At 41.5% G+C, this 12,165-nt stretch overlaps 1 protein-coding gene across 7 annotated transcripts in view; it reads right to left on the minus strand.

Moving 5' to 3' along the window:
* LOC134351833 (myosin phosphatase Rho-interacting protein-like) overlaps nucleotides 1-12,165 on the minus strand; it is a 313,354-nt gene that overhangs the window by 64,694 nt on the left and 236,495 nt on the right. For all 7 annotated transcript variants that reach the window (XM_063058603.1, XM_063058608.1, XM_063058602.1 and 4 more), the window contains one exon: nucleotides 7,304-7,420. In XM_063058603.1, the coding sequence (XP_062914673.1) occupies nucleotides 7,304-7,420 (117 nt within the window). The remainder of the gene's footprint in view (nucleotides 1-7,303; nucleotides 7,421-12,165) is intronic.

The raw sequence follows: 12,165 nt of genomic DNA on the forward strand, positions 1-12,165 counted from the left end.
ATCTTCAGAGTTGTCTTGAAGATCGTCTTGATGCTGTTGTTGTGTGATACATTTTGTGAGTTTGACCATGGTTTTCTTTGCAAATTGCAACGGTGGTTTGCTATTGCCTACCATTAGGCGAACTAAAGAAATCGCCATTTCTCTTCCCAAATGTTCATCCGCCTATACTATAGCCGTTGACATTTGAGGTCGTAGCTTATTTGCCTTCTCCGTCATAAGTTCAGTTACTGAACCTGCCGGATCTGCCATTGGCCTTCGCTCATATCCTGAGCAGGAACACTTGCAGGTGCTACTGTTCCGGGTCAGAGCGGCCCTGGGAGCAATGAATGACTAAAGGGTAACTCCACTTTCCCCAAAGCTCTGAAAGTCGTCAATCAGAGCCTCATCACCGGTTGCAGTTTAGAGTCATACCCAGGACTGGAGATATAGATAGGTTCTTGATGAGGAAGGGCATCAAAGGGTACGGGGAGAAGGCAGGGGAGTGGGGACAACTGGAAGAATTGGATCAGCCGATGACTGAATGGCGGAGCAGACTCGATGGGCCAAATGGGCTACTTCTGCTCCTGTATTTTATGGTCTTATGGAATGTTGAAAGACCTTGATAGAGTAGATGTGGAAAGGATGTTTCCTATGGTGGGGGAGTCTCGGACAAGAGGGCACAACCTCAGAATGGAGGAGTGTCCATTTAAAATAGTGATGCAGAGGAATTTCTTTAGCCAGAATATGGTGAATTTGTGGAATTTGTACCACAGGCAGCTGTGGAGGCCGGGTTGTTGGGTGTATTTAAGGCAGAGCTTGATAGGTTCGATTGGACTGGCATCAAGGGTTACAAGGAGAAGGCCAGTGAGTGGGGCTACAGAGGGGGGAGAAAGGATCAGTCATGATTGATTGGTGGAGCAGACTCAATGGGCCAAATGGCCTTACTTTGCTCCTATGTCTTATGGACTTCAACAAGGCATTTGAAAATGTCCCGCATGGGAGATTCAGTCACTTGGTACTCAAGATGAGGTGGTAAATTATATTCGACATTGGCTTTGTCAGAGAGTAGTAGTAGATGTTTGTATGTCTGACTGGAAGCCTATGACTAGTGGAAGGCTGCAGGGATCAGTGCTGGGTCACATATTGATTGTCATCTATATCAATGATATGGATGATAATGTGGTTAACTAGATCAGCGAATTTGCAGATGACAGCATGATAGGGGGTGCAGTGGACAGTGAGGAAGACTAGCATGGCTTGTAGTGGGATCCGTACCAGCTGGAAAAATGGCAGGTGTAATTTAATACAGACAAGTGTGAGGTGTTGCATTTCAGTTGGACCCACCAGAATAGGTCTTACATAGTGAATGGTAGGCCACTAAGCAGTGCGGTAGAACAAAGGAATCTGGGAATACATGTGCATAATTAAATGAAAGTAGTGACACAGGTAGATAGGGCCATAAAGAAAGCTTTTGGCACAATGGCCTTCGTAAATCAAAGTATTAAGTACAGGAGATGGGATGTTATGTTGAAGTTGGTGAGGCCTAATTTAGAATATTGTGTGCAGTTTTGGTCATCTACCTACAGGAAAGATGTAAATAAGGTTGAAAGAGTACAGAGAAAATTTACAAGGATGTTGCTGGGTCTGGGAGGACCTGAGTTATATGGAAAGACTGAATAGATTAGGACTTTATTCCTTACAATGTAGAAGATTGAGAGGAGGTTTGATAAAGGTATACAAAATTATGAGAGGTATAGATACAGTAAATGCAAGCAGGCATTTTCCACTGAGGTTGAGTGGGAAAACAACTGGAGGTCATGAGTCAAGTGTGAAGGGTGAAAAGTTTAAGGAGAATATGAGGGGAAACTTCACTCAGAGGATCATGAGATTGTGGACCAGGCTGCCAGTGCAAGTAGTGCATGCGAGCTCAATTTCAATGTTTAAGATAAGTTTGGATAGGTACATGGATTGTAGGACTATGGTCTCTGTCAATGGAAGTCGGCATTTTAAATGGCTAGCACAGACTACTTTTCTTTAAGTCTATTAATCCCATTTCTCCAAACTGCTATGAATCCTACCATTAACTTGCTTTTTAGTTCAACCTTCCAAGGTATATCACTTCATACTTTTTCAGATTGAACGTCATCTGCCACTCCTCAGCCTAGCTTTGCATCCAATCAAAAACATTGTTGATCCTGTAGGTTAGTTCACTGAGATCCATTTTCCTGGCTTTGCCCAAGTATAAAATCCAGTTGCTTGTTGATTGGAACAGTGAGAGTGAGAATAGCAACAATTTTTTTTTAATCATTTCTGGAGAAAATTCACATCAATACAAATCCACAGACTAATGAAAGGAGTATGAAATATAGAGAATGCAGAAACAATAGGAATTAAACAGTATCACAGCTGCAGAATGGGAGGATGTGGTGGAGGGATTGTCTACTGAGTCAGTGTATTAAAGTCCGAAATGGAGGGAGTAATCAACTGTAATGGGAGTATTCTGTAGACATCACAATAGCAACAGAGACACTGAGGAACAGCCTGGGAAATAGGTTTTCAAAATTTGCAAAATTAACGAGGTTGTTGTCATGGGTGACTTCAACTTCCCTAATATTGATTGGCATCTCCTTAGTGCAAAAGATTTGGATGGGGCAGAATTTGTTAGGTGTGCCCAGGAAAGATTCCTGACACAATTTTTAGGCAGGCCAACTAGAGGAGAGACCCTAAGACCTAGGACCATAATTTTGGCCATTCGTCCCATTGAGTCTGATCCATTATGATTATTCTTCTCAACTCCATTCTCCTGCTTCTCTCTGTAATCTTTGATGCCCTGATTAATCAAGAACCTATCAACCTCCATCTTAAATATACCCAATGACTTGGCCTGCACAGCTGTCTGTGGCACAGATTCACCATGCTCTGTTCTAAATGGACATCCTTCAATTCTAAGGTTGTGCCCTTTGGTTCTAGACTCCTCCGCAATAGGAAAAAAATAGAAACATACTCTCCACTTCCACTCTATCCAGACCTTTCAACACACATCAAAGTTGCTGGTGAACGCAGCAGGCCAGGCAGCATCTGTAGGAAGAGGTGCAGTCGACGTTTCAGGCCGAGACCCTTCGTCAGGACTAACTGAAGGAAGAGTGAGTAAGGGATTTGAAAGTTGGAGGGGGAGGGAGAGATCCAATTTTGGATCTCCCCCTCCCCCTCCAACTTTCAAATCCCTTACTCACTCTTCCTTCAGTTAGTCCTGACGAAGGGTGTCGGCCTGAAACGTCGACTGCACCTCTTCCTACAGATGCTGCCTGGCCTGCTGCGTTCACCAGCAACTTTGATGTGTGTTGCTTGAATTTCCAGCATCTGCAGAATTCCTGTTGTTTTCCTTTCAACATTCGATAGGTTTCAATGCGATATACCACTCATTCTTCTAAGCTCCAGTGAGTACAGGCTCTGAGCCATCAAATGCTCCTCATATGTTAACCCTTTCATTCCTGCAATTATTCTCATAAACCTCCCCTGGACCCTCTCCAATGTTAGCACATCCTTTGTTAGATATTCAGCCCAGAACTGCTCACAATATTCCATATGCAGTCTGACCAATGCCTTATAAAGCCCTAGCATTATATCCTTACTTTTGTGTTCTAGTTCTCTCAAGATGAATGCTAACATTGCATTTTCCTTTCTTACCACCAAGTCAGTCTGCAAATTAACCTTTAGGGAATCCTGCACAAGGACTCCCAAGTCCCTCTGCACCTCTGATTTTGAACTTTCTTCCCATTTGCAAAATAGTCCGCAGCTTTATTCCTTCTGTGAAAATGTATGACTGGGCCATATTAGATTTAGTGCTAGGCAATGAACCAGGTCAGGTGTCAGGTCTGTCAATAGGAGAGCATTTCAAAGACAGTGACTACAACTCTTTACTATAGTCTTGGAAATGGATAGGGCAGAGAATATGGCGAAGTATTCATTGGAGAAAGCGAAATTATAATGCTATTAAACAGGAACTGGGGAGCATAAATTGGCAACAGATATACTCTGGGAAGTCCACAACAGAAATGTGGAGGTTGTTTGTGGAGCACTTGCTAGGGATTATGGATAGGTTTGTCTCATTGAGGCAGGAAAAGGATGGTAGGGTGAAGGAACCATGGTTGACAAGAAGTGAGGAATAATTAGTCAAGAAGAAGGAAGCTGACTTAAGGTTTTGAAAGCAAGGATCAGACAGGGCTCTAGAGAGTACAAGGCAGCCAGGAAGCAGCTGAAGAATGAACTTACTAGGGCACGAGAAGTCCTTGGCAAGTAGAATTAAGGAAAAGCAAAAGGCATTCTACACGTATGTGAAGACCAGGAGGATGACCAGACTGAGGGTAGGACCGATCAGGGATAGTAAAAGAAATGTGCCTTGAGTCAGAGGAGGTCCTTGATGAATACTTTGCTTCAGTATTCATGGGAGAAAGGGACCTTGACGATCATGAGGACAGTGTAAAACAGGCTAATATGCTTGAAACCCATTGATGTTAAAGAGAATGTGCTGGAACTTTTGGAAAAAAGGTTAGGATAGACAAGTCCCCAGGATATAACTCAGGTTAGTACAAGAAGTGAAGGAAGAGATTGCTGCATCTTTGGCGATGATCGTTGTGTCCTCACTGGGCACAGGAGTGGTTACAGATGATCTAAGGGTGGTAAATGTTATTATTCCTTTGTTCCAGAAATGGAGTGGGGATAAGCCAGACAATTATAGACCTTACTTCATGGAGAGACAGGATTTACAAGTATTTGGATAAGTATACTCTGATTAGGGGTAGTCAGCATGGATCTGTGAGGGCAGTCATGCCTCATGAGCTTGACTGAATTTTTTGAGGATGTGACAAAGCACGTAGATTAAGGTAGAGTAGTGGATGTATTGTATATGGATTTTATTGAGTCATTTATAAGGTTCCCTATTGTAGGCTCATTAAGAAAGTCAGGAGTTCAAAGTTAACTTATTAATCAAAGTACATATATGTCACCATATACAATTCGTTTTCTTGTGTGCATACTCAGTAAATCCAAGAATCATAATTGAATCAATGAAAGACCTCACCCAACAGGACAAACAACCAATGTGCAAAAGATAAACTGTGCATACACAAAATTTACTAAAGAAATAATAATAATAAATAAACAATGAATATCAAGAATATGAGATAGAGTCTGAGGTGAAGATTCCTTGAAAGTGAGTCCATAGGTTTTGGGAACAGTTCAGTGAAACATAGCTGTGTCGATACAGAAATAGGTTGCCCATTGAAATTAGAAGGTGGTAGTAAATGAAGTGTATTCTGCCTGGAGGTCAGTGACAAGTGGCGTTCCACAAGGATCCGTTCTGGGACTCCTGCTTTTTGTGATTTTTATAAATGACTTGGAGGAGGAGGAGGGTGGGTTAGTAAGCTTGCAAATGACATGAATGTGTTGTGGCTGGTGTAGAAGATTGTCGTAGGTTACAATGGGACATTGACTGGATGTAGGGTTGGGCTGAGTAATGGCAGATGAAGTTCAACTAAGAGGAGTGTAAAGTCTCATGTGAAGGCAGAATAAAGGGTTAATGGCATAATTCTCAGCAGTGTCGCACACGCAAATAGATAGGGTTGTTATATGGTGTGTTGGCTTTCATTATTTGGGGATTTGAGTTCAAGAGCCGTGAGGTGGTGCAAATCTATTAAGCCCTGGTTAGGTCAAACTTGGAATATCGTGTTCATTTCTGGTCACCTAAGAAGGATTTGAAAGCTTTAGAGAGAGATGTAGTGGAGATTTACCACGATGTTGCCTGGATTAGAGGCATGCCTTATGAAGATAGGTTGAGTGCGCTAGGGCTTTTCTCTTTGGAGCAAAGGAGGATGACAGGTGACCTGATAGAACTGCACAAGATGGTAAGAGGCATAGATAGGATCAGTAGCCAAAAAACTATTCCCAGGGTGGAAATAGCTAATACAAGTGAGTATAATTTTAAGGTGATTGGAGGAAAGTATAGAGGGTATGTCAGAGGTTAAGTTCTTTACAAAGATATTCATTTCTGGAGGAATAGAGTATAGGAGCAGGGATGTGATGTTGAGGTTCTATAAGGCGCTGGTGAGACCTCACTTGGAGTACTGTGGGCAGTTTTGGTCTCCTTATTTAAGAAAGGATGTGCTGACGTTGGAGAGGGTACAGAGAAGATTCACTAGAATGATTCCGGGAATGAGAGGGTTAACATATGAGGAACGTTTGTCCGCTCTTGGACTGCATTCCTTGGAGTTTAGAAGAATGAGGGGAGACCTCATAGAAACATTTTGAATGTTGAAAGGCATGGATAGAGTGGATGTGGCAAAGTTGTTTCCCATGATGGGGGAGTCTAGTACCAGAGGGCATGACTTAAGGATTGAAGGGCGCCCATTCAGAACAGAGATGCGAAGAAATTTTGTTACTCAGAGGGTGGTGAATCTATGGAACTTGTTGCCATGGGCGGCAGTGGAGGCCAAGTTATTGGGTGTATTTAAGGCAGAGATTGATAGGTATCTGAGTAGCCAGGGCATCAAAGGTTATGGTGAGAAGGCAGGGGAGTGGGACTAAATGGGAGAATGGATCAGCTCATGATAAAATGGCGGAGCAGACTCAATGGGCCGAATGGCCGACTTCTGCTCCTTTGTCTTATGGTCTTATATTGGTGAGTGCATGGGAGGTGGTAGAGGCAGATACACAAGGGACATTTAAGAAACTCTTAGATAGACACATGGATAACAGAAAAAATGGAGAATTATGTGAGAAGGAAGTGCTAGATTGATCTTAGAGGAGGCTAAAAGGTTGGCACAACAAGGGCTGAATGCTGTACTTGCTGTAACATTCTATATTCAAGTAGAGCTATGCAGAACTTAACCGCAAAGTCATCCACTGGAAAAGGGTAGGAGAAAAGCAAATAAAAAGCTCAGTATATATTATCTTTCAGCTGTGTTGTTCTGATAACAAAGGCCAGAGAAGCGACTCTCAATCGTCATCTGAAAAAAATTTTTGCTTTGCTCTCATATAGTTGCATATGAGAAATAGAGCTAAAAACATGTAGCAAGTTAGGCACAAACTAATAAATCATAATATATAATGCACAATGCCATAATGATTTAACACATGCATGTACATTTATTAGTTATAAATAAATTTTAAAAACCATCTGTCAAAAAACTTCAAAGTTCCACAACTGATTTTTTTTAAATACAGGAACATAAGTAGGAGCAGAAGATATTTTAATATTAATTGAACATATTAAGCTTATTTACAGTCCTGATGAATAGTATAGTATAAAGGCTGTAATTGTGTTTACCTGGAGAACATAGCCATCCCTTGCACTATGCTCTCTTTCTTGTGCAGCCTTCAACTGCCTCTGCAGTTCTTTATTTTCTTCATGCAATCTGGAGACCTCCTGATGTAACTTCTCCAACTACAGAGATAAAAAAACAGTTTCAGCTTTCTACAGTTGGGAAAAATATATGGGAACCAAAATATAACCTTTTACTGAGTGGATACAGAGCAATATTAAAATTCTTAATAGAGATGCTAGAAGCTAGAAGAACTTCATACAATGGACGATGACTGAAATTTATGAAAGAATTAAAGAAAACAAAAGTTGTAACTTCTGGAAGTTAGCTGAAATCTTGCAGAGGAAAACTGATTTATTCTTATTCTCATTGGAGCATAGGAGGCTGAGTGCCAACCCTCTAGAGGTTTATAAAATATGAGTGGCACAGATGGGGTAGCTAGACACAGTCATTTTTCCAAGTATAAAACTAGAAAAGATATATGTAGGGGGAGAAGGGAAATATTTAAAAGAGATCTAAGGGGGTAGTTTTTCCACAGAGGTGGAGGATCATTGGCACAACTTGCCAGAAGAGGTGGAGTGGCAAGTACTCTCAGCGCATTTTAAAAACATTTGGACAGGTAATACTTTATACTTTAATGTCACCAAACAATTGGTGCTGGAACGTACAACCATCACAGCATTATTTGATTCTGTGCTTCACACTCCCTGGATTACAAATATTAAATATTAAACATATTAAAAATAGTTAAAATTAGTAAATATTAAAACTTTAAATTATAAATCATAAATAGAAAATAGAAAAATGGGAAGTAAGGTAGTGCAAAAAAACCAAGAGGCAGGTCCGGATATTTGGAGGGTACGGCCCAGATCCGGGTCAGGATCCGCTCAATAGTCTCATCACAGTTGGAAAGAAGCTGTTCTCAAATCTGGTCGTACAAGTCTTCAAGCTCCTGAACCTTCTCCCGGAGGGAAGAGGGATGAAGAGTGTGTTGGCTGGGTGGGTCGTGTCCTTGATTATCCTGGCAACACTGCTCCGACAGCATGCGGTGTAAAGTGAGTCCACGGACGGAAGATTGGTTTGTGTGATGTGCTGCGCCATGTTCATGATCTTCTGCAGCTTCTTCTGGTCTTGGACAGGACAACTTCCATACCAGGTTGTGATGTACCCTAGAAGAATGCTTTCTATGGTGCATCTATAAAAATTAGTGAGGATTTTAGGAGACAGGCCAAATTTCTTTAGTTTTCTTAGGAAGTAAAGGCGCTGGTGGGCCTTCTTGGCAGTGAACTTTGCTTGGTTGGACCAAGTCAGGTCATTTGTGATATTGACCCCAAGGAACTTAAAGCTTTTGACCTGTTCCACTTGCGCACCACCAATGTAAATTGGTTCGTGCAGTCCGCTACTCCTTCTGAAGTCAACAACCAATTCCTTCGTCTTGCTGATGTTGAGGGATAGGTTATTGTCTTCACACCATGCCACCAGGTTCTTAATTTCCTCTCTGTACTCAAACTCATCATTACCCGAGATACGGCCTACAATTGTTGTGTCATCAGCAAACTTATATATTGAGTTTGATAGAAACTTGGCTACACAATCATGGGTGTACAGTGAGTACAGCAGGGGGGTGAGTACACAGCCTTGTGGGGCACCGGTGCTCAGGGTGATTGTAGAGGAGAGCTTGTCCCCTATTTTTACAGCCTGGGTCCTGTCTGTGAGGAAGTTGAAGATCCAGCTGCAGATTTGGGTGCTAAGGCCCAGGTTCTGGAGCTTAGGAATCAGTTTATTTGGAATGATGATATTAAAGGCAGAGCTGTAGACAATGAAAAGGAGCCTTATGTATGCGTCGAGATTGACCGGTAGGCTAATAGATAGGAATGGAATAGAGGATATGGACCAAATACAGGCAAATTGGAGCATCATGGTCAGTATGGGCAAGCTGAGCAAAAGGGCCTAATTCTGTGCTGTACAACATTGAACAGGATGAGATAGCTGACCAGTGCATCTGCATGACCAAGCAGCTCTAACTTTGCAAAACTAACCATTGTGGCAAATAGATTTAGGTATTTGGTACAAGCAAGATCTGGTTTGATGCAAGAGGCAAAAAGAGTGACACAAACCTTTGAACTCCTTTAAGAATTAATGCTGGCTTGAAGTTTGAGTCTTTTAGTGTCCATTTATTGAAGCATAGTGTTTTGTGTAAAACTGGGTCAGGTGACAGTTCTGTTGGTGGGTGAGTATATCTGAGAAAGTGCCCACAACTCCCTGACCTTTATCAAAGCATTGGAGAGGATAGCAGCAGAGTTATCGGGAAGTATTTAATGGGGTGGGGTGGGGGGGTTGTTATAGTACTATTAGGCAGGAACTTGGGAGCATAAATTGTGAATGATGTACTCAGGGGAATGATGTACTTAGGGAAATGTACAACAGAAATGTACAGTTTGTGTAGGAGCACTTGCATGGGTTTGTGGATAAGGTTGTCCCATTTAGGCAGTGAAAGGATGGTAGAAGGAAGAAACCACAATTGACAAGAGATGTTGAGCTTCTTGTCAAGATGAAGAACGAAGCTTACTTAAGGTTTAAGAAGCAAACATCAGACAGGGCTCTAGAGAGTTACAAGAGAACCAGGAAGGAACTGAAGAATGGATTTACAAGAGCTCAGAGGCATGAGAAGTCCTTGGTGAGTAGGATTAAGGAAGATCCCAAAGCATTATACACGTACATGAAGAACAGCAGAATTGTCAGAGTGAGAGTATGACTGATCAGGGATAGTAGAGGAAATATGCCTGGAGTGGGAGGAGGTCCTAAATGAAAATATTGCTTCAACATTCTCCATTGAGAGGGACCATGACAATTAGGAGGACAGCTAATATACTAGAACATGTCGATGTTAAGAAAGAGAATATGGTGGAACTATTGAAAATATTAGGATAATAGTCCCCACAGCCCGACAGGATATATCCTGAGTTATTACAGGAAGTGAGGGAAAAGATTGCTGTGCCTTTAGCAATGGTCTTTGCATCCTCACTGGGTACAGGAGTCGTACCAGATGACTTTGGGGTGGTAAATGTCACTTCTTTTTGTTCAAGAAAGTGAGTAAGGATAACCCAGGGAATCTTACTTCAATGGTGATTAAATTATTGAAGAAGATTCTAGAGACAGGATTTACAAGCATTTGGAGAAACATAACCTGATTAGGGGTAGTCAGCATAGCTTTGTGAGAGCAAGTCAAGCTTCACGAGCCTGATTGAGGATGTGAAAGAACACTTTGATGAAGGTAAAGCAGTGTATGTGGTGGATATGGATTTTAGTAAGGCATTTGATAAGGTACCCAAAACCATGATATGGTAGGCTCATTCAGAAAGTCAGGGGGCATGAGATCCAGGGAAACCTGGCCGTGTGGATTCAGAATAGGCTTGCTCACGGAAGCCAAAGGATGATTGTAGATGCAGTGTATTCTGCATGGAATTAGGTAACCAGTGGTGTTCCACAGGGATCTGTTCTGGGCCCCTGCTCTTTGTGATTTTTATAAATGAGGAAGTGGAAAGGTGAAATCTTTAAAAACTTAAAAGTGAAATGAAAGTTGATTGAGTTGTGAATAGTTGTGATTGTTGTAAGTTACCACATTGACAGACTGCAGAGCTGTATTGAGAAGTGACAGTTGGAGTTCAACCTAGAAAAGTGAGAAGTGATTCACTTTGGAAAGTTGAATTTGAAGGCAGAATATAGGGTTAATTAGGACTCTCAGCAGTGTGGAGGAACAGTGTGATCTTGAGGTCCATGTCCATAGATCTCTCAAAGATGCCTCACAAGTTGATAGGGTTGTTAAGGTGTATGGTGTTTTGGCCTTCATTAGTTGGGTGACTGAGTTCAAAAACCATGGGGTAATTTAGCAACTCTATCAAATCCTGTTTAGACCACACTTAGAATACTAATGAGTCCTGATGAAGGATCTCAGCCCAAAAAGATGACTGTCTACTCTTTTCCATAGATGCTGCTTGGCTTGCTGAGTTCCACCAGCATTTTGTGTGTGTTGCCTTGGAATACTGATTTCTGTTCTGGTTGGTCATTGTCAGAATGATCTGGAAGCTTTCGAGAGGGTGCAGAAGAGATTTACCAGGATGCTCTCTGGATTAGACAAGCTATCCATTTCTAAGGATAGGTTGAGTAAGCTAGGGATTTTCTTTCTGGAGTGAAAGAGGATGAGAGGTGACTTAATAGAGGTGTACAAAATGATAAGGGGCATAGATCGAGTGGATAGTTAGAAAAATGGTGAGCTATGTAGGAAGGAAGTGTTAGATTACCTTACTGTAGGTTATGAGGTTGGCACAACATTGTGGCTTATAGTGTGCTCTGATGTTGTATTTTCTGTGTAAAAACTATGCTGGTCATTGCAGTATCTATTAACATATTTTAAATGTCAAAATGGAGGAAAATGTATTACCTTAACAAGTGAGCTTTAAAACTAAGGGATTCACTACAGTGCTTAAAGATCATGTTGGAAACCAAAATCCTTTATCTTTCCAGCAGTGACTAATTTAGTTCATGATCACTTCTACCATTCTGTGAATCATGACTGATCTATAACTAACTCCATATCTATCTTTATCTGAATTCAACAAACATTCCCAACTTCAAACTTGCAAAGACTAACAGTCAATTTCAGATTTCGTCATCTAGTCTCTGCCCAAGAATTCACAAATAGTTGGTTTCCTTAAGGGAAAATCTTGCCTGACAAATGTGTTAGAATTCTTTGAAGAAATAACAACAGGATAGACAAAGGAAGAATTGGTGGATGTTGTGTACTTGGATTTTCAGAAGGCCTTTGACAAGGTGCCACATGTGAGGCTGCTTAGCAAGTTCACAGCCC

Source organism: Mobula hypostoma, chromosome 9, assembly GCF_963921235.1.
Source record: "Mobula hypostoma chromosome 9, sMobHyp1.1, whole genome shotgun sequence".
In the NCBI taxonomy this organism is placed as follows: Eukaryota; Metazoa; Chordata; class Chondrichthyes; order Myliobatiformes; family Myliobatidae; genus Mobula; species Mobula hypostoma.